We start from the raw sequence: 21,433 nt of genomic DNA, 5'->3' as shown, positions 1-21,433 counted from the left end.
CGGGGCAGAGGTTGGGGGCCCCTGCTAAGCGGTTCTCTTCGGCGGCTACTGGCCCGGCTTCCTGGCCTGGAGACTGGAGGGTGGGGGCCGTCAGCGGGCAAGTGTTGCGTCTGGGGAACTGGCCTTCGGATAAGGACCCGAGCCCCATTGCGAGAGCCCGTTTTTTGGACGACCTGCAGCCCTCTTGGTGGTTCAGCGGTTAATGGGCTAGCCGGCGTCCTCCATAGCTTCCCAGCCCCCACCTCAAATTAGAAGCCAACTCCCAGCGTTGGTCCGCCCAGCGGGACCCGGGCGGGGTCGCTTGCTGGAGTAGGGTGGGTGGGGGTTGCTTCACTGAGATCTGAAATTGTGTTCAGAGGCTGAGTCCACCCTGTAGAACAAAGAGCTAACTTTTCAGAGCAGGTTTCCCCAATGGAGGGTGGGGTTGGCTGAGTTCAGGGGGAGCCAAGAAAAGGGGGGAGGTGTTGGGGGGAAGGGAACGTGGCCTTCTGGAAATTCACTGTCCCCTGGGGGCCCTTAGGCGTCTCCCCCCCCCCACCCCCCATCATGCTAGACTCGTTCATCTGGTTGCCATTATACTTTTTGAAGGGGGGCGGAGAGTGGAACTGGGTATTTCCTGCAGTTTGGGGTAGGATCCGGACCTCTTTTAATCTCACTAAGATGCTAAGGCAATCCACCTTCCCTCTCATCCCCTCCTCGGTCTGGAGGAGAGGCCTCCAGGATTTTGTCCACTTCTTCATCATACCTTTCATTCACTTCCTAAAGCTGGCCCCTTGCCCACAGATTCCCTCCTTCCCATCTGGTCTGGCCAGGGATTGGGGGGCATGGGATGGAAGAGGGTGCAGGGCCCACCTGGAGTCAGGTATTTTTTGTGAGGGGGGAAAGGGTCGTCCCTTGGATTCTTTTGTCTTTCCCCTCCTTAGGGTTGGCGCTTCCTCAGTAACCTTTGGCCTCTGAGTCAGGGTGAGGGGGTGGGGTTCCACGGTTCTGAGATCATTTTGATACTGCTCTTGGAGGAAGGGGTCATGCGGGGCCGCTGCTGTTTCGGTCTTCTCTCCTGGGCCTGGCTGGGCAGGAGGAGAGAAAGGCCATGTTATGGTGCAATGAATGTGGGTGCTGACCTTCCCAAAGACCATGCGGGAGGGCAGGACTTGAGCCTGGGGGCAGGAGCTGAGAGCTCTCTGGCCTTGCACACTGGTGTTTCTGCTCTTCCCTGGTGGGAGGGATTTTGGCCTCTGCGTCTTGAGTTCCTTGTGCTCCCCTTCTGCACAGTCATGAATTGGGAAGAGGCAATGGCCACTTTCCACCCACATAAGGCAGAAGCAGTATCTGCTGGAATGACTGCTAGCCTGGGCGTTGGAACACTTGGTCCTAGTTCCAGGTCTGCTCACCACCAGCTCTGTGAATGGCTCTAGGCCTCAGTGTTCACAGTCTGTCAGATGGGTATGATGATGTCATTTCCTCAAAGGTGGGGAAGTGCACTCAAGTGCCTGTTACAGCGCCCGGAAGGGGATGTGGTATAGGCTGTGCCCCCTCTCCTTTTCTGGGGAACTCTGTCCAGCCCCATACCTGGCTTTCCCTGTAAAAACCTTTGGTGTCTGAGGGAGGGTGCAGCCCCTTTAAGGCACCCTCCCCAGCTGTTTTCTTCCCCTTTCTAGAAGAGGACATTCAGGTGGAGGGTGCCCTGGGAAGTGAGACATGGCGGTTCCTCTTCTTAGATCTCTCCCTACTGGAGGTTTCCCTGGGGAGATGTCACCCCTGCACTGAGCAGGAGGCCTGGAATATCCAGGTATTAGACTGGTTCCTCCCAACGCCCTCCAGGCAGTAAGGGCAGGCACTTGGAATGGGGACCTTGAGGCCTGAGGAGGGACGTTCAGTCCCATAGACACAGTTGCTAACCAGCTTCCCAAGACAACCCATTTACAACAGGAGAGAGTCAAATTAGACTCACCTGTTTCACTGCAATTTCCCTAGGACCCGACATGACCCAGAGCACAAGCTACGTCCTTGGTGTTAGCCTTTCCTCCTCCCTGAGCCTATCTCCCAAAGGCTTAGGTGAGTAAAGGCCACATCACCTCTGATGGCCACCCTACCATCAACCTGCATTACCCAGCGTGTCCTCGTGCTGAATAAATGTGTATGGCTGGCCACGGTGTTTGAGGTCGAGATTTGTTTCCCCAACTTATGGGATTAGAGTTGGGCAAGAAACAGGGTGATGTCGCTTGCTCATTCATTCAATGAGTATTAAGCACCTACTTGGTGCGGGGCCCTCTCGGCTGCTGCAGGACCTCTGCAGAGGGAGAGAGGCTGTGTCTCACAGTGTCCTCTACCTTTTGACAGACTTGGAGTTTGGTCCTAGATCACACTGGGAGGCATTAACATGGGGACTCTCTGTGTCCCCCTGGCCTGGCTTGCTTTTGCCTAGCTCCTGAATACAGATGGAGGCATTGAGGAGGGTAGAGGATTGGTGGGCCGAGTCCCCTGGACTCCCCCATTGGGAGGGCTCTCTGCCTCTGGTTGTCTGAAGTACTCTCCCCCTCACCCCCCAGGTGGCAGCAAGGTAGAAGGAAACCGGACTGGACACAGAAGAGGGGAAAAGGCCTGTAGCCTTGGTGCCTCGTTTCCTAGCTAAGAGCACCCCACAGTCATCCCATGACCGTCCCTGCATAGACTCCTTGGAATGTGCCAGGCTCAGTCTTCCCGCGAGCCTCACAGAGCAGATGCGATGGCTCCTGTAAATTATGGCGCCCGTAAGCAGAGGCCCAGACAGGTCATGCGGTTCACTCCCCACAGCCCGAGTTGGAATTCAGCTCTAAAGTTCTTGGTGCTCAGCTCTTCTGCCTGTTGTGTTTGCAAAAAAGTACTTTAATTTACACTATCTCCCTAATGTTTGTAGTGGGCCCTCCCCTTCCTGACCCTGGCCTGTGGAATGCTCGAGGCCTGAGCTCTTGAACCAGGAATAATACTCCCTGGGAATCTGGGGAGGTGCAGCCATGGTCTCTGCCTTTAAGCCAGCCTCCAGGTAGCCAGCTGAGCTAGGCTGGTGACCGGGCCAGGGCAGGCCAGGGTGGGGCTACCGTTGCCCCTGGAGGAGTGAGAAACTGTAACCCTGGGTGACGGGAAGGGAGGGAGAGGTCTCATACTCTAGCCCTGAGTCATAGGGCACGCGGGTGGAGAGGGTGGAGTGGGCAAGATCCCAGGCAGCAGGCACAGCGACCTGAAGTTCACCACACCCCCCACCCCCAGAGCTGTGAGCAGCTTCTCCCCCAACATCTACGGTGACTCTAGAGAGAGAGGGCTGACCCCAACCTCACCCAGGTGCAGGGGATCTTGCTTCTGCCCCCAGCAGCCTCAGTTTGCCTTTCTGTGGAGTGGGTTGCAGCTTTGGAGCTCCAGGCCAGGGACAGTGGAGGCTGATGCTGGAGCCTGGGACATGGGCCAAGAGGCTCCTAACGGGTACCCAGAGAACTAGGTTTTGGTGAACAGGGAAGCCGTGGACTTCCAGGGCAGTAGGGAGGATTCAAGTTGCATGTTTAGAGGTAACTGCTCCTTGAGTCCCAGGAATGCTGCTCTGAAACCTTACCTGTGGCCTGTAAGGAAGAGGGGACTCCTGCTCTGCGGCAGGGCTCCTGGGGCAGGGAAAAGAGGCAGACAGAGGGTCACTGTTGGGTGTTACTGACATGTTTCTCTGACTGTGTCCGTTACCAGACCTGACTGAGACAGGGATGGGTGTCTTTTCATTTGGGGTCTCCTTGGGTCTGCCTGGCCCACAGGGGCTATTGAATGACTTGCCATTTTCTGCCCCTCATTCCCCTCACTCTCCTGTCTCCAAAAGGACACAGTGGTGGAAGCTGCTGATTTTCTTGAACCTTTCTTGGTGCCCTCCTCCAGAGAGGGGAGGGAAGTGAGGCTGTGTCACCTCCTCCCAGCACTTCCCTGGGACCAGGGTTTTAGTTCCACTTTACAGGTGCACGGACGGAGTTCTGTAGTTACCCTGAAGACATTCAGTCCCCTCCTTTTCATTATTTTGTTCCTGGACCTCCTGTAAGAGAACAGATAACCACTCCCTAGCCTCTAACGTGTCTAGCTGAGAGCAAGGGGTGTCTGGAGGTGAGGTGGGGAAGAGCTATAGATAGAAATGGGCACTGTTCCCTTGTATGGGGCTCCCCTTCCTTCCAGTGGTAGCTGGCGGCAGGGGGTGTCTTGTAGAACCCCTGGATTGGCTGCTGGCCTTGTACCCCAGCCTGGTCAGTATACTCAGCCCCAAGGGGGTTGGCTCCAGGGTGGGTACCTGGCTGTGAGCTAGGGTGGACGTGTCTGTGTCCCTCCCTTTGTCTCCCCCAGGTCAATCGGGGGGCACCTCTGGAGGTCCCCAGGCCCAGGACAGTGTGGATTCCTGCCTATGTGTGTGTGAAAGTGGGTCATGGTCTGGATTCCAGAGAATGTTTTTCCTGGCAGGCCCCTGCGGGGGTGGGGGGAGGCGGGGGCCCAGGCAGGGGCATGTGCGGCTAAGCAGGCAGAGGCCAGCAGACTGGGTGGTGACAGAGCTGGGGCAGTCTGCCAGCGCCTCCCAGGCATTGCGGGAGGGAGAGGGGCTTTCACTTTGGGGGCTGGTGGGGGGCAGGGACCACTCTGTTCTAGGATTCCAGTGGGCTGTCTGCACTGGGGTTTCGCATTGAGAGGCGTCGGACTGGGCTGTGGGATTGGCCCAGGTTGGGTTGGGAGCCCAGCTTCACCGGCCTCCTCTTTGCTTCCAGACTTCCCCTGGCCTTCTTCCCAAAGAGCGGTTCTCCTGTTCCTTTGGTCACTATTCCACTCCTGAAGAGGCCTTTGGGTCTCCTTGATAGGAAAAGTACCCTATTAGAAGGTGATTATCCCCCCACCCCCCAACACACAATTACCCTGTGGGCTCTGCTCAACACAGGCCAGGGTGAGGGAGGTGGTATCCCAAGCTCTTAACCCTTTTTTCTGTCCCTTTCTCCCAAGTGGCCCAGAAGCACCTCTTGGCTGGGAAATACATTTGAAAAGCACTGCCTCAGGGGAATTTCTTGATAGGTGGCCAAAAACCAGGCATTTGCTGGGTACCTCGAAAGTCTCCCTGTGCCCTTCCCTGGCTTCTGGCCTCTTTCTCTGAGGAATCAGGAGGATGTCCCTTGGCTGCTGGGAAAGGGGGCACAGAAAGGCCAGCTGGGTCACCCCGACAGCCCGGATTCTGGGGCCCTGGAAGCTGGGCTCCGGGTAGGTGCTAACCCCGGGGCCTCGTCCTGGGCTGCCAGGTGCCAGGGGCAAGTCTCTCATCTGCCTGGGTTTTCTCGAGCTTCAGCGTTTCTCGGGATGGGGTCACCTCTGTTACATCAGTTCCCCTGCCCTCATGGTCTTTGACTCTGTTCCCGTCCCTTGGCGGCCCTGGATTGATCCTCGCTCTGTTCTGGGTCCCTGGCCTTTGCTGGGGGGTTCCTGGTCACTCAGTCTCACTCACAGGTCTTCTAGCTGTGGTTGGGCACAGTAGAGTCCCGCCTGCACCCCAGCACTCACACACCTTCTGCCCAGCCCCCTCAGCTGAGGGTCACCCCTGCCGCACCCAGCACCTGACATCTGAGTACTTAGAGGTGCCAGGTGCTGTGCTGAGGGTTTTATAGGTGATTTTTCATTTAAACCTCAACAGTCCCAAGAGAGATGGGTATTAAGGTTTCCATTCTGCAGACACAGAAGTGGCTCAGAGGTGTGGGTCCTGACCGAGGTCACCCAGCTAGCCAGGGTGGGGCTGTGATGCCCACTGTGCAGGTGGGGGATCCACCTCCAAGCAAAGCTCTATTGCCTCCGAGGGAGACCAGCTGGGGGGTGGGAGACGGTTGGGGGAGGGAAGTGGTGTGGGTATGCTGGCTAGAGCCTGGGGGCACTCACCCACACTCTGGGCATGGGTCCCTCAGGACGAGGAGACATTGGAGCTGGGCCTTACCCAGGCCCAAGCGTGTCTGCTGTAGTGTGGGAAGGCCTGGGTACATGGAGGCTGGGCCCTCCTGTCCCCCTCGGCCTTGTCTAGGCTGAGGCGCTGCCCCTCAATGTTCAGCAGCAGCGGCTTCTTAGCAACGCCTGGTGCGGCTTTGCATAAGCAATGAGGCTTCTCCTGCTCAGGCAGGCAGGCTGCCGGAGTGGTCTGGGGGAGGTGGAGCAAATCTTCAGGGGTGTGGGCGGTGGGGGGGGGTTTCCCCACTCACTCTGGGGTCTGCCCTTCTTCTCCTGCTGACAGCACCCGTGGGACAGGGGAAGGTGTCATCAGCTGTTGGAGCCTGTGACCTGAGATGTCCTTGGCTCACTTCTGCAGGAGGGTGTCTGTTCTAGTCCCAGGGATGGAGTGCTCCTTCCTGGGGCCCGAGCCCCCTTCCTAAATCCTGCTTATCTGACAGTGTCCTCCCTCTGCCTCTGCCCCCAGTTCTGGCATAAAGCATGCTTCCACTGCGAGACCTGCAAGATGACCCTCAACATGAAGAACTACAAGGGCTACGAGAAGAAGCCCTACTGCAACGCGTGAGTCCGCCTCGGGCAGGGGCTGTTGGGCGGGCATTTAGAGCTTCCCTGGTGGCTCAGATGGTAAAGCGCCTGTCTGCAATGCAGGACACCTGGGTTCTATCCCTGGGTCAGGAAGATCCCCTGGAGAAGGAAATGGCGGCCCACTCCAGTAGTCTTGCCTGGAAAATCCCATGGATGGAGGAGCCTGACAGGCTGCAGTCCATGGGGTTGCAGAGAGTCGGACACAACTGAGCGACTCCACTTTCACTTTCAGAGCTTCCTTCTGTTCTAACACCCACAAGGTGCCAGGGCCCAACACTTCCACACTCTGCTCCGCACGTTTTAACCATGTTGAGTCCTCCTCACCACGGCTGGATGATAGTCAGGACTGTTAATATGCCCAGTTTACAGAGCAGGAAACTGAGGTTTGAGGAAGGGAAGGGGCTTTCCCAAGATGAATGACTAGCGAGAGGCTGGTTCAGTCCCCGTATAAGCAAGCTTATTCTCTCCACCGCACCCTGCTGCAAGAGAGGGATCCACGTGGTCTTTCAAGAAAAAGTCCTGTTTCTGGCCGTGTTCTCCGCATCGCCTTCCACATTTCTCTCCATGACGGCAGCTGACTTGTCACCTCTCCCCTGCCCTGTCCCTACCAGAGAATCTAGGCCCTGGGCCCGGGGGCCCCCCTGACTGTCATTTCTTGAGACTGGGGAGCAGCATGAAGGGCGTGGCCTGACCCTAGGCAGAGCTCTTCCCTGCCTGCTGAGGGAGGCAGAGAACTTCGTGTCTTTTCCAGTGGAGTTTGCTCTGGCCTGCTGTGGGGAGGTGGGTCGAGGTGGGGTCTCCCATCCCAGGGAGATATCCTGTCCCATCCCATGCAGTTTCAGAGAATGCAGTGCCTTCGAGTTGATCACGTGCAGGTCCAGGCTCATGTAGGACTTCACAACCTTGCTGCTCTGTAGGGGGCTTTGGAAGGTCAAGTCACTTAAGTAGGCTGCAAGGTCAGCATTCAAAAAAATTTAGGCTCTGACTTGAGTCCCTTTATAAAAGAACTATTTCTATACTTATGTATCTGGCTATGCTGGGTCTTAGTTGTGGCAAGCAGAATCTTTAGTTGTGGCACATGTGGCACATCTGGTTGCAACATGTGGGATCTAGTTCCCTGATCAGGGATTGAACCCCGAGACCCCTGCATTGGGAGCACAGAGTCTTAGCCACTGGACCACCAGGGAAGTCCGAGTCCTTTTTTTGTTTTTTACCTTTTTAAATTCTCAGCCTGGAGGCTTTCTACAGCTGAAGTTCACGTAGGAGGGGAACTTTGGGATTTGTCTAAAAGGAGTTGGGATCTTAAAGCCCTTTGAATGGCTGTCTCCCCCTTTCGGGAGATAGTGAAGGACAAGGAAGCGGACATGACTTAGCAACTGAACAACAACTCCCCCTTCCTGTCTTCCCCTCCCTGCTCACACTACAGCCTCATCTCCTTGGCTGGAGCCTGCATCAGGCACTTACTGCCTGCCAGCTGCTAGATGCCAACCTGTGCCAGGTGCTGGGAAAACCGATAAAATCTCAAGCCCAAGCAGCACCATGAACCTCCTCCCTTCTGGGAGGGACTGGGACGCTGGGGAGACTGCCTGGGCTAGAGCGAGGGTCACAGCTAGGTCCTGGCTCCTCCTTCCGCTGCCCCTTCTCTATTAGCTCTACTGGTCCTCTTTCCCCTGCCGACCCCTCCCATCCTCCCCCCAAGGGAAATGGGACATTCTTCAAATTCTTAAAGGCTCTCACAAACCCTGATTCTCTGCCACTTCCTCCCTCTGTTGGGGAGTAGGGTGGGGTGCAGCAAAGCCAGAGGCTGGGGCAGTTAACCCCTTGATTGCTGGCCCACTTCAGGCTAGTTTCTGGGCACGAGACTCCTTTTGGGGGCAGCTTCTGAGCCTCTGCTCCTCAAGGCAGGAGTCTGGCGGAGCCCAAAACTCAGTGGGCAGCAGGGACTGAGGCGTCTTCCTGTCTCTTCCTAAGACTCTGGTAGCCTAGAATTCAGCGAGCTCTGGGAGTTGGAGAAAGAAATCAGAGGCTTGTCCTTGTTTTCTCTGTGTGTTCTCAGCGTAGTGCCAAAAAGTCCCAGCTTACTTTTTTCACCTTCTTCTAAGAGGCTGCAGCCAGTAGGGGTGGGGACCTCCTGTAGGGCTTGGGTTAGCGGGGAGCTCTAGGGAAGGCGGGAGATGACACACCCCTCCCAGATGCTGCTTCCCACCTGCCCAAGGTGAGATTCACCTGCCTCTCCTGGCCTCCAGCCAGAGCAGCAGCTTGACCCCTCTCTGTTCCCCCAGCCTTTACAGCTCTTATTCTTCCCTGCCCAGCTGACCTTTGACCCAGCTAGGATGTTACCTGGGAAGGACCCGGGATGAGGGGCCAAAGACTTGGGGAATTTGTGACCCAGCTGTGTTCCATGAGAGCTGTGGCAGCAGCTTGCCCGAGGCAGGCCCACTCCCTAAACCAGAGTCTGAGCGGCTGGTCTGTGCCAGTGAGCCAGATGTGGGATTCTGGGATATCTCAGATGCAGGCCCAGCTTGTTTGGGGCGCACTCTGGACTTGTCTGGGCCTCGGTTATCCCATGGTTCAGAATTCCCGCTCAAGGATGCTGGAGCCTAGACCAGTTTTATTGAACAACTGTGCTGTGTCGGGCACTGTGCTGAGTGTTCACTCTCATCCCTTCCTGTTTTCTTCCTGCCTCTGACCCCATCCACCAGTGACATTCAGGTTCCCCAGTCTCGGGGTTTCTAGGATATAGCTGTGCCCCAATTCCCAGCCTGGCCTTGCTGTGTGACACTCAGGCCTGGCTTTTCAGCACTTCCTGCTCAAGACCCAGAGGGGCAACTGAACGCTCCTGGCCCGGGCCCTTTGCCAGGGAGTTGAGCCCACCCAGGGAGGGTATATGTGAGTTGGTGTGCAAGGGGGCCTCTGCGTTCTCTGGTTAGTCCCTGAGCCAGGATCTTGCAGGAGGGTGGGCAAGAGAAAGAACACTGTCTGTTTCTCCCTGGTGAGTTCTGAAGACTGAGATTGAAGGTCTGGAAAGTGAAAGCAGCAGAAAGGCCTCTTGTATTTTCTCTTTGCACCAGACTTGTCTGGGGTGAGGCTGGGGAGAGAACACAGGCCAGAGCCCACAGCCGGCCTTCTGGGTGGTAGTGGACCCCCAAGGCTGTGCATTCACACACGTGCCTCTGGATAACCAGACACATGCCGCCGGCTGTGGGGGTAAGCGCCAGGGAATCGGACTGAATAGGCCGCGTTTGTGTTCACACTTCCCAGGCCACTGGCAACCAGCACTGCTATGGCAAGGTAGAGGGAAGCAGGCCTGCGTTTGTATAATTCTTTCTTGAAGCATCTGGGTAGGTGGGGTGAGCCTGTTCCATTGGTTAGAGGAATATGTATGCCCTCAATTTATGCCCTCATTGATTTGTTTTGTAAACTACTTTTTCTGAAAGTGGGGCAGATCTGGTCACAATTACAAACCTGGTCCTTTGTCTTATCTCCGGGCAAATAATTGAGGAGCCTGGAGGTCGGGGTGGGGCTGGGCCGGGGTGGGGAGGAATGTTCCTGTTCTTCCTCCTTGGAGCCCATGAATCAATGGAGGCTGCCGGCCTGAGGCAGTTGCAGGCCTGGGGGACCAGCTTCTGGGGTGTTAAGTGGAGGGTGGACAGGGGCTGGGGAAGAAAGGGGGAATGCTCCGTTGTATCTTTCTGGGATTGTCCTTCAGTTGCCTTGAGCTGTGGGCTGAGGGCTGAGGAGGGTGGGGGTGTCCCTGGTTCTAGGGAACAAGAGACTGCGGTCCTGCTCCTTACCCCAGGCGTCAGGGCGTGAGGTGGGACCTGTGGTGGTGGGGCTTGAAGTCATCTCTGGGGTCTAGTTAGCTGGGGATCGGGCAGTGGCAGGCACATCCAGGACTGGGGCCTGGGGCTTTTCCGCCTCCCCAGAGTTCTCTGCTTCTAACTGGGAAAAACAAGACCAGGAGAAGGGAGTAGGAAGGGGTGTGTGCGCTATGTTTGCGGGGTCGGTGGGTGGCGGGGGGAGTTCAAAGGAGCACCCATAGTAACCTCTAGGCAGCCCCCACCTCACTGTCACCTTCCAGCTCCTTACACTCAGATGTCAGGGCCTCAGGAAACCTCAGGGATCTTTGCTTCCTAACAGCCCATTTTATAGATGAGGAAGCTGAAACCCAGTGTTTCCATGCCTTTCCTGACTTGACATGATCATTTCTCTTTGTCGTCATCGATTTTGATTTTTCATTTTATCTACGACCCCTGAGGGCTGGTCAGTTCTTGTCTAGCCTCCATCATTTTGGCTGCTCATTTTTTTCCTCTGGTCAGACAATGCCTTCTTGTTGCTTCCTATCCCCACCATTTTGGCCCCTTAGGCCTGGGGGACTGGTGAAAAACAGGGTTAGAGGGGAGTCCTCCCTGACCGCCCATGGGCAGTGTTCCCAGCAGGGGGATCAGTAGCTCCTTCCAGAGGCAGGATGTCAGGGCTGTGGGTTGTTGTTTTTTTTTTTTTCCCCCTTTTGGTGAAACCAAAGGCTCCTTGTTGCTTTTGTTGCTGTATTTTTGTTCCTCCTTGAACAAAAAGCTGTGGTTTTTGAAGGGATCCAAGGCTGAAAGGGGCAAGGCTGCCTGTCGAAAGCGGGTACTGGGCTTCCAGGATACTGGTCTATTCTTGTTCTGTATCTGGAACACAGCTGATGGTGGGACTAGGGACATGGTTTTGCCCTGCAAATGATCCCTGTCACCAGTAAGCCCGTTGCAGGAGCCCCTGCAGTCCCTTCAAGCAGGAAGGTGACTCAGAGGTCCTCTGGGAGGAGCCCCCACTTCTCCTGCACTGCCCGCACCCCTACCCAGGTCACTGTCTGGAACTGCTTTAGAAATGTCAGGAGTAGGTGGCTTCAGGCAGGAGGTGGCTGAGAGACCCCAGACGGTTCTCTTAGAATAGCCACGCTTGGAAACTGGTTGGCTTTAAAAGAGGAAGTTCTCCACCCACCCAACCAAGCATTTCTTTCCCCAGAACTAGGAGTAGGCTGGTGTTCACCTGGGGGAGGGAAGTCAGTCTACCCTTAGCTGCCCGGACATGTGTGGAAATGGGGAGAGTGCATTGGGCCAGATCTCTGTCCTTGACAGTGAGTCTCAGTTTCTTTATCTGTCAAATGGGCACAGTGATAATGCCTGCCTTTTCTAGCCCAAAGCCTTGTGGCAGGTTTCAGGAGAGAATGTGCACAGGATACAATGTATCCTGAAGTAACTTTCAGTTCAGTTCAGTTCTGTCCCTCAGTCCTGTCTGACTCTCTGCCACCCCATGAATCGCAACGCCAGGCCTCCCTGTCCATCACCAACTCCCGGAGTTCACTCAAACTCATGTCCATCAAGTCGGTGATGCCATCCAGCCATCTCATCCTCTGTCGTCCCCTTCTCCTCCTGCCCCCAATTATGTGACTCTAACTTCTCCCAGAGGCCAGGGCTGCTGCCAGGTGCCTGGTTATCTTGCTCAACTCTGTTCTTGCCCTCATGAATGCTAGATCCCTTTCCCTGCACCCTCCACCCCCAGGCTTCCTGTCTTAGTGGGCTCTCTCCATGCCTCTTTTTCCCAGAGCAGCTGATACTGCCATCAAGGGTGGGGAGGGGCATCAGCAGAGGGCCTGCCACTGGGAATGATTAACAAGGGGCCGGGTGCAGGCTGGCCCACAGAAGGGACAAAGAACAGCTGTGCTCTGGACTCAGCTCCAGGCCAGGGTTGGGAGGCCCGGTTCTCCCCACCCTGGCCCCTCATTCCCTCACTGTGGGCCCAGTCTGTTGTTGGGGCTGCGGTACCAGTGGGGTCATTAGCTGGGGTGGGGGACCTCTCATCTGCCCTAGCGCCTACATTGGGATACACATATATCCATTCATCTTGACTGGGATCTGAGGGTAGTAATGAAGGGTGGGGGAGCTTCAATCTGAAGATGGAGAGGGAGGGAAAGGTAGAATCCCCAGCAATTAATTGTTTCTGGGAGGAGGTCACATCAGTTGTAGCCCTCTTGGAAGACAGTTGTGCTGGTGGGGGAGGGGCACAGCCCTGGCCTTCTTGTGTCCTGCCCTGAAAGCAAACCCAAGGCTCACGTCTTCCTCATCTGAACTGTCTACAAGTATCCCGCAGACACAGCCTCCTGGTTTTGCCCTCACGGGTTCCTCTGCAGTTGAGGATACCCTGGCTGTCTGTGTCTCTTCCCCCACCCCCACAGACCCGCTCTGTCTGCCTGCTCTCAACCGCTCTGCTGCCTGGAGCTGAGGATGAGGTTGCCATGGGAACCCGAAGCACAGTGAGCAGGGGACGGGAAAGGCAGAGTTGTCTCGCCAGGGCTGGGGGCTGTGGGGAGGGGACAGGGTTGACCCAGCAAGAGGAATATAGTCCATACTTAGGTCTGCCTCCCTTTTTCTGACCTGGGGTTGGGGTTTAGGAGGCAGGGGTAAGAGATCGGTGGCTCCAGAGCCCCCCTTTAATCTATCTTAATCTGATGTTTAAAATCCCTCTCCTCCTTCCAGACTGAGCTGAGTTGATGACATCCAGGCTGGTCCCCCCTTCCCTTCTGATGGGATTAGTGTTCTGGCCCTGGGTGGGGGCATTGAGATCTTGGGGTCATGATGGCTCCCAAGAGAGAATGAAATACCTGCCAGCCCCATCCGTGCAGGCACCCGCTACATGGTGAGGGGTCTCCTGAGACCCTTCTGGTGGATTGTAGATGTGTGAACGTGGACCTGCTGGCCTTGGTGTCTAGGAGATGAGCATTGCAGAGGCCTGTCTATATGTTCACCGTGTGTGAGGAATAACAGAGCATGCAGGAGCCACAGAATTGCAGAGTCGGGGCACGTCAGGTGTATGTGTCTGGCTGACCTTGGACCGCTGGACCCGGCACTCCCATTTTAACCCTGTACCTTCAGGCAAATGGGAAACTGCGGGTTGGCAGACTGGCTCCTGTGCATATGTGTTTTCTGAGCCTGCCAGACACCCTTTCCCATCAAATGCTAATTATACCATCTTCTCTGAACTGACCCTTTAAGTTCTGGGCCAGAGCCACCCTGAAGGTCTTCTCCAGCCCCCTGCTTCTGGACCTGACCTTCCTCCTATGCTCATGAGCCTCCACTTATAGACACTCTCCTCACGACACCACCAGCCCTTGATGCTATCATAATGGCTCTGACTTGGTGGGAGGGTCCTCTCCAAAGCCTCCCTCAGGCAACCTCAGATCTCTTGCCGGTCCTGCTAGAGATCTTACTTAGATCCCTCCTGCTGGTCTCCTTCTGCGCTCCGGGAACAGATCCTCCCTTCCCCTGGAACTCAGGAATTTTGAATGGAGCTTCTCCACTGTGGGTGGCCTTCGCTTCGTGGAGCTGGGCCAAACCCGGGACTGGGTCTACAGCTTTAGCCCCACCTTCATCCACGGAAGACTTCTGCTGCCAGCTGCAGGCACCTGTATTTGCTTTTTTTAGTCTCTTTTCTTGCTCTTCCCTCTGCTCAGGGAGCCACGGGCTGGGCTGATCGGGGAGGCAGGACTCAGGTGGGCAGTGGAGGCTAGGAGTTGGGGCATTTTGTACCTGGATCTGCCTGGTAAAATGGGGCACAGGTGAAATCACCTTGCTGTGATTCTAGGTCCAAGATGGTGAAACTAGCTCACAGGGGAAAAAAGATTGGCCAGAGTCACCCTGCAAGACAGTGGCAGGGCTGGGCTCCTTCTAGCCACTGCTCCTCTCCCTTTTAGTTGAGTTCTCTAGCACCTGAATCTGCCCTTGACACGGGGAAGTTGTGTGATTACTGATAGCTTTGGCTCAGGATTGAGGCGGGCGGCTGGAGAACATGCCAGGCTTGTTGAAACACACAGAGGTAGGAGGGCAGCTGGTGACCAGTTCACAGCACGCCAGCCGACCTGGGTGGCTGGAAGTGGGCGATCCATTGCTTACCTGGGGTCAGCCTGTGAGTCGGGCACCAGCCAGTGGTCACAGTTGAGGTGAGGTGTGGTCAGCCAGGGCTGAGAATGGCCCGCCCTTGGCTCCTGCTTGGAGAAGCCACCCACCACTCCCTGAAATCATGGGGGCCTCTGTGGACTCCCAGCCCTTTCGCATACCAACACCTCCACACAGACCACAGTGACTTGGGGCTGCCTCTCTATCTAGTTTTCTAGGAGACCTGGGGCGGGGGTTGGGGATGGAGGAGACCTGAGTTCTAATCCTGGCCCAGCTTCAACAGCTAGTGTAGGACATTCGTTTATTCAACAGATATTTACTGAACACCAGATTCTGTTTGGGGAGTTTGGGATAAGTCCGTGAAGAAGAAACACTGAGAACCCTCTCACCTCAGAGAACTAGTGGAGAAAAGACAGTCAACTCATGTGATAAATAATCATGAAGTCAGCTAAGTGCCCGGTGCCAGCATACGATCTTCTTCTTGAGGAAATGAGGGGGTTGAACTGGATGGCCCTGGAGATCCTGGCAGGCTTGGCTCTGAGGGCTGCCCTGGCTACTGCCACCTCCAAGCCAGGCCTCCTCCTGGGGGAGAAGACCCTGGTCTGGCCTGTGTCTGGAGATTGGAGGGTTGGGTTCAGGGTGCTGGGTCCTGAGACATGGTTTGGGAACAAATCTGGATGCCTCCACTTACTAGCCCTGTGCCTTGGCCACGCTGTATCCTTTCCAAGCTGCTGTCTCCCATCTGTCAAAAGGGAGACAATAGGGTGGTTTTAAGAATTTGGTGAACTAGGGCATGGACACCCTTAGCACAGGGAACATCAACTGTTGTTACAGTGTTGTTATCTGTCACATGGTGACTTCGTCTCTGGCCTCAAGCAGATCTCTCAGCTGCTCTCTGGTTAAGTTGGACCTCATTTGCCCTTTGAAACACTGGTGCCTTTTTTCTCTCTCACTGCCTTTCCAGAAGCCCCCTGCATATGCATGTCGCTTTCCCCTTCTGTCTCCTTCTCCATCCCACCTTTCGTCTGCTTCATTGGTCTCCATTTCTGGTCTCAGCCGAAAGCCTTGTCCTGAGCCCGTGAGCATCTTCTCCCCTCCTGAGTGCCTGGCCCCCTTGACCTCCCTGCACAGTAGACATGGATTATTTGGGTGATCTGAAACTCCATGGCCTCCTGTGGGGTTCTTGGTGGCCATCATTCAGACCTGATCTATCTTCCTGGTTCAGCCCAGGCTGAGAAACACTTGCCTCCCTGCAGCCATGGGTGGTGGGCACTGTGGTCCTGATGCTGGGGCAGGGGCCTCCCAAGGATAAGGGGGTGAAAAGCCCAGAAGTTCCCAGCCTCCTGCCCAGGATGAACCCTGTTGTGTTGTTTTCTGTCCTGCAGACACTACCCCAAGCAGTCCTTCACCATGGTGGCTGACACCCCGGAAAACCTCCGCCTCAAGCAACAGAGTGAGCTGCAGAGTCAGGTGAGGGAGTGGGGCTAGAGCTGGGGCCTGGCCTGGGGGGGGCGGGGCCACCCCTGGATTTGGCAAGAGCTCCTTCCTTCTGTGGTTGCTCAGCAAGGTGCTGAAATCCAAGCACTTGTCTAGTCTCCCTGCCCCCACCCCCAGTTACTTCATGTTTCCTGACCTGATCAGCGAAGTGGGCAAGAGTGTGTCCTCCCACCCCCTACCTAAAGTGGGTTGGAGGGGTGTGGGTTTCAGATTCTTTCTGCATCAGGAATTTTGTGGGAGGCCCCTAAAGCCCACCTCCTCCAGGAAGCTGGTCCCCTCTCCCTCCCAGCCTTTCACACCCACCCCGAAAGGAAGGTCCTTGGGATGGCTGCCAGTGGTTAAGACTCAGCCCTTCCACCACAGGGGACACGTGTTTGATCCCTGGTCAGGAAGTGACCAGGGAGAGTGAAGTTACACAGTCTATCCTCTAGCCATGTCCCCAGCCCTCTTCTACCTGTCCTAGGGCAGGCTGCTAAGGGAGCCTTGCCCCAGGGGCCTGTCGTGCCCACGTCTCCTTGGTCTGATTTTCCTGAGCCCCTTCTCAGAGGGAGCCCTGCTTGCCACTGCAGTAGGGGAGGACGGGGTTCCTGCACCAGGGAGAGAGAGCTGGGGCTTTAGGGGCCACTGAGGAATAAGCAAAAGGTCCAGAACCTTTCAATCAGAATGATTTACCCTGTCTGGGGGTCTGAGAGGGCTTCCAGAACAAGCTTGGCCCGGACTGTAGGGTGGGACAGGGCGGGGCTTTAGCAAAGAACTCTTGGGGAATGTAACCAAGTGGGCAGGGTGCCCAGGGCCAGGAAAACGTCTTGGAGGATTCACCTGGGCCTCGGGGGAATCCCTCCTGATCCTTCCAGGTGGGGCGCCTGCTGCCTGATCTTGATGTGAATTCTCTGGCTCCTTGTCCCCCAGTTGGTCACATGAAGGAGAACTAGCCCTGGAATGGCAAAGGCTTTACCCACATTCTCTCATTTAATCCTCCCAGCAACCTGCAAGGAAGGTGCTGTTTTCCCATTGTACATATGGGGAAACTGAGGCTCAGAGACAGTAAGGGGTTGCTGAAATCACACAAGTAGCAGTAGTGGTAATAACTGTATTAGTAGCTAATGTATGGAGTGCTTGGTGTTCTGGGTGTGTTAGCGTTCATGCCTCACAATAGTTCTGTGCAGTTGGCAGGATCCCTCTCACTTTACGGAAGAGGAAATAGGTGCTAATGACTTTGAATGCCAGTTTGTCTGAGACTTGTATTCTTTCCAGTTTTCCACCCAACTCCCTAAGGAGAACTATCTTTACTTTGATAATAAACACGATAGTTCCTCCTGTTGGTGGGAACTTTTATAGGTTAGCAAACACTTCTGTTACTTCACCTCATTTATCCTTGACTTGACTGCAGGCGTCAGAGACAGGGAACCAAGGCTCTGAGAGGCACTGGACTTTGCCTGTTGTCACACACTCTCAGTGAGCTTGGAGGATCCAGGCTCTGTTTTTTTCACTCCCGAATACAGTGACCTTGACCTCATGCAGCCCTGTGAGCCAGGGGTTCAGGCCTCCTGTGTATCCCACCGTGATGGGAGAGCAGGTGCACAGTGCTAGGTCGTGTCCGACTCTTTGCGACCCCATGGATTGTAGCCTGCCAGGCTCCCCTGTCCGTGGAATTTCCTAGGCAAGAATGCCGGAGTGGGTTGCTATTTCCTTCTCCAAGGGATTTTCCTGACCCCTGGGATGGAATCCATGTCTCCTGCATCAGCAGTTGGATTCTTTACCACTGAGCCACCTGGGGGCAAGTAGGGGAAGCTAATTTGGCCCTTAGCACAGCTCACATCTACCAGCTCAGGCTCTGCCCCTGCTGTGGTGTGAAAGCTGAAGTCACTGTAGGGGCTAATGTGGGTACCAGAGCCCGCCTGACTGAGGAGGGCTGGGTGGCTCAGCTGGCAGGAAGAAGGCTTGAGATGGCACTCGGGCCTGGGCCTGATTTGCACAGGGAATCCCCTGGCCAGGCCCTGACAGCCGCCTTAGGGACTCCCCATCCTGTCGCGGATAGAAGGGGCTTCATGGGGAGAGCAGGTCAGAGCATTGTGGGGTGACCTGTACTCACCCCAGAGCATGAGAGGAGTGTGGGAGTGTGTGTACACACTCAGGCAGAAGCAAGGGACACACGTACACCCCCCACACACACCTACTCTCAGGAGGAGAAATTCAAACCCTGCTAATTCCCTCAGCCTTTATCAGTCCCACAAAAAGCTGGGCTGGAGCTCTTTCTGCCTGTGGAACTCAATCCCTGAGGGGCGGGGTCTGTAGGAGGAAGCACCCCCTGCCCACCTCCAGACCCACCCTGTCTCCCAGGGGCCTGGCCCACTGCGTGTCCCCAGGGTTCCTGATTCTTGAGGGGGTGGGGAGGTCATGAGAAGGCCAGTCACTCTTCATGGGTCATCACGGGGGTCGGGCCTGACCTCATTCAGTCGTCACAACCACCTGATGATGGAGGGACTCTTGTCCCCTTGCTACCGATGGGGACACAGGTTAGAGGCCACGCAGAGCCAGCTCCCTGACAGAAGTCGAGCCCTTTGCTCTCAACCCCTCTGCAGCCTGCTGTGGCGCCCAGCTGTGCGCACTAATGCCCAGGATGCATCAGCCTTCTGGGGGGATGGTGCAGGGGATGAGGATGGCGTTTAGAATGCAGAGTTCACGGCCCCACCCAAGGGGGTTTTGGTTGCCACTTCTGGGCCGGGCCCAGGGAGTTGCATTTGGGCAGCCCTGGCGATTCTGATGAGGGCTTTTGGTCCTGCAGACCTGCTCTGAGCTGCGTAGAGCCAGGCTGTGGGGTAGAGAGGGAGGTGAGGAGCTGCTGCTGTGAGGGGTGTGAGCTGAGGCTTTGCATTGAGGCCACTGCTCTAATCTCCTGCAGTTGGGCTCTTGAGGGCTGGGGCTAGAAGAGGGGTACTGTCCTCTTTGCAAGTCTGGTTCTGTCTGCTGCTTCCCCGGGCTGTGTGGTCTCAGTCTCACCCCTTTGCCTCTCAGTGTTCTTTTCTTGCCTGGTAAAATGGGGACCAGTTGCCTAGATGTTGAGGGCTGGGCCCATGGCTCTGAGGCTTGGAAGGGCTGAGTGGGCCTGGCTGGGGCCGTGGGCCATGACAGTTCTGGTTGCTGTGGCTGCTGTGGGGGCAGGGTGGGCCTTGAGGGCTGGGCAGGCCGCTGTGTCGGGAAGGGAAGTGGGAGCCTCCCTATCTAGCCCGCCCCACCCACCAGGGGCCAGCCTCCCATCTCTTTCCAGGCTCCTTCCTGGGCCTGCGTTGGTGTCTCTGTCTCCTCTGTCTCTGGGAAGTTGCCTGTGCTATTTCAACTTTGTTTTCCTATTTCTAGATTGGTTTCCAAAGTGGTACTTTCGGTGTCTGGGACACCTGGAGCCTCCCTTGTGGGGGCGGATAACCACAGGGCTGACCACAAATGACCCTCTGGGTGGGCCTGTCCAGGCCTGGCTGAGGCAGAGCCCTAGTGGTGAGGGCCTAGCGGCCCTTCACCCCTCTACCCCTGCAGGGCATCTCTCCCACCCCAGCCCCAGGACTAGTAGAGGCAGCAGCTTTGGGGTGGGGCTGAGCTGGGGCTGTCTGTGTGGCCCTCTGAGCACAGACAAAAGTGAAAGGAAAAGATGTCTTTAATTCTACCCTCATCATCCTTGGTGCTGTGCTTGGGAAATGCCACGGGGCACATGCCGCAGGGGACAGGAGATTGTACCAAAGCCCTGTGCCCTGCCCTGCTGTGTGCAAAGTTCCCACTCCCTTACCTTGAATCTTATAACCTGCAGGGTAGGCAGCATGCCTGCGTCACTCATACCCGAACCAGTTGAAGGCCAAATCCTGGATCTGCCCTCATTAGCTCAGTGACCTTGGACCAGTTATTTAACCTCTCTGAACCTTACTGCCTTTATCTGTAAAGTACGAATTACCTCTCTCCAAAGGTTATTGTGAGGATGTTAGTATATATTAGGTATTTAGAATGGTTCCTGGCATACAGTCAGCACTCAGTATTATTCCAGCGCTATTCTCCTGGAAAGGAAAGGAGATGGAACTTGGATATGATAAAGCTGAGGAGTATTAGACCTTTTGATGACTGCTTCCAGACTGACCTTTCTCATTAGCTCTCCTCCCCATCTCTGTGTGTTTACTCTTAAAACAATTTCTTTTTTTGTTAGAAGTGGGTGTGTTACATAGTATGTGGGTTTAGCACATGGTAGGTACATAATAAGTAGGACTTGTTGGTATCATTTTTTTCCATATATGTATTTTTAAGTCGTGATCTTTCCTCTTACACTGGGTCAGCAAGGCAGTTGTTTTTCAACTTATGCTGCCTGTTTGGAGATTTTATTTCTGCATTCAATTCGTTCATTATTTACCCAACAAACCTCTGTATCTACTATTTGCTATGGTAAGTGATGAACAAGCTAGAATCTGGGAGAATAATTAATAAATCTATATATGAAAAGTGGAATTTCTTAGGTCTTGGTTGTTCAGGCCTGAGGGGCCTCAGGCCTCACTCCCCTCTCTACCTTGGGAGTGTCCAGGGTTGGAGGCCCAGGCAGGAAGCATTCAGACAGGACTCCTGAGTTGAACCGACAAGGCAGGTTGAGTGACCTTGGGCAGGTCACTTCCCCGCTCAGAGCCCCCTATCACATCCTGGTGAGCCATCCCCGAGGAGGGAAAGCACTCCAGCTTGGGTGATGAGCGAGGTTCCATGTGAGGCCCTCCCCAGACTTCTGGTTCCTTGACTTTCACAAAACTCTGCCACCTACTCCAGCTCCAGATGGCCAGAGAATCTTCCCCACCTTGATTTTCCATAGTCAGGGGCAGGTGCTTAAATATGGTCAGAAACTCCAGAACCAGGAGGGCTTTTATTGATCAGCGGCTGGCCACTCTCAGGAGACCCAGAGAGGGGGCCCAACTTGCCCAGGAACACACAGCAAAGTAGTGCTGAGCACAGGCCTCTGTCCTTTCTTGCCCCCTGCTCCTTCCAGCCCCGCCCTCTCTGGGCTGCCTGTGCCAGGAGTGAAATGAATTATTCCTCCCCGGCAGGGAGGGAGAGGCAGTTCCTGAGCCTGGGAACCAGCTGATGTCATTGTAGTGTTGCCATGACAATTATTCCCCTGGATTAGGGGCCTGACCCTCCAGAGGGCCAGGAAGTGGAGGAAGGAGTCAGGGACTGGTGTTTGTTCAGCACTCGACAAAGCACCTTTACACTTAACCCTCATCCTTGCACACTGAACGCTGCCAAATGGCACCCCACTCCAGTGTTCTCGCCTGGAGAAGCCTGTGGACGCAGGAGCCTGGTGGGCTCTGTCCACAGGGTCACACAGAGTCGGACACGACTGAGCGACTCAGCATGTGGCTTCATATGTGTTTGTTGCTTTAAAGCCACCTGTATCTTTGATTAGAATGGGTGTGTCATGATCCCCATTTTAC

General features: G+C 55.5%; 1 protein-coding gene across 2 annotated transcripts in view; it reads left to right on the top strand.

Moving 5' to 3' along the window:
- The window catches only part of LASP1 (LIM and SH3 protein 1), a 40,583-nt gene that overhangs the window by 690 nt on the left and 18,460 nt on the right, over positions 1–21,433 (top strand). The window contains exons 2-3 of one of the 2 annotated variants that reach the window (XM_010842687.1): positions 6,434–6,528; positions 15,872–15,956. In XM_010842687.1, the coding sequence (XP_010840989.1) occupies positions 6,434–6,528; positions 15,872–15,956 (180 nt within the window). Of the gene's footprint in view, positions 1–6,433; positions 6,529–15,871; positions 15,957–21,433 lie in introns of those variants that run through there. The other variant, XM_010842688.1, reaches the window with a different exon arrangement.

Source organism: Bison bison, unplaced genomic scaffold (assembly GCF_000754665.1).
Source record: "Bison bison bison isolate TAMUID 2011002044 unplaced genomic scaffold, Bison_UMD1.0 scf7180017864180, whole genome shotgun sequence".
NCBI classification, from domain to species: Eukaryota; Metazoa; Chordata; class Mammalia; order Artiodactyla; family Bovidae; genus Bison; species Bison bison.
Note: the sequence above shows the minus strand (reverse complement) of the source record. Positions and strands in the feature narration are given on the sequence as shown.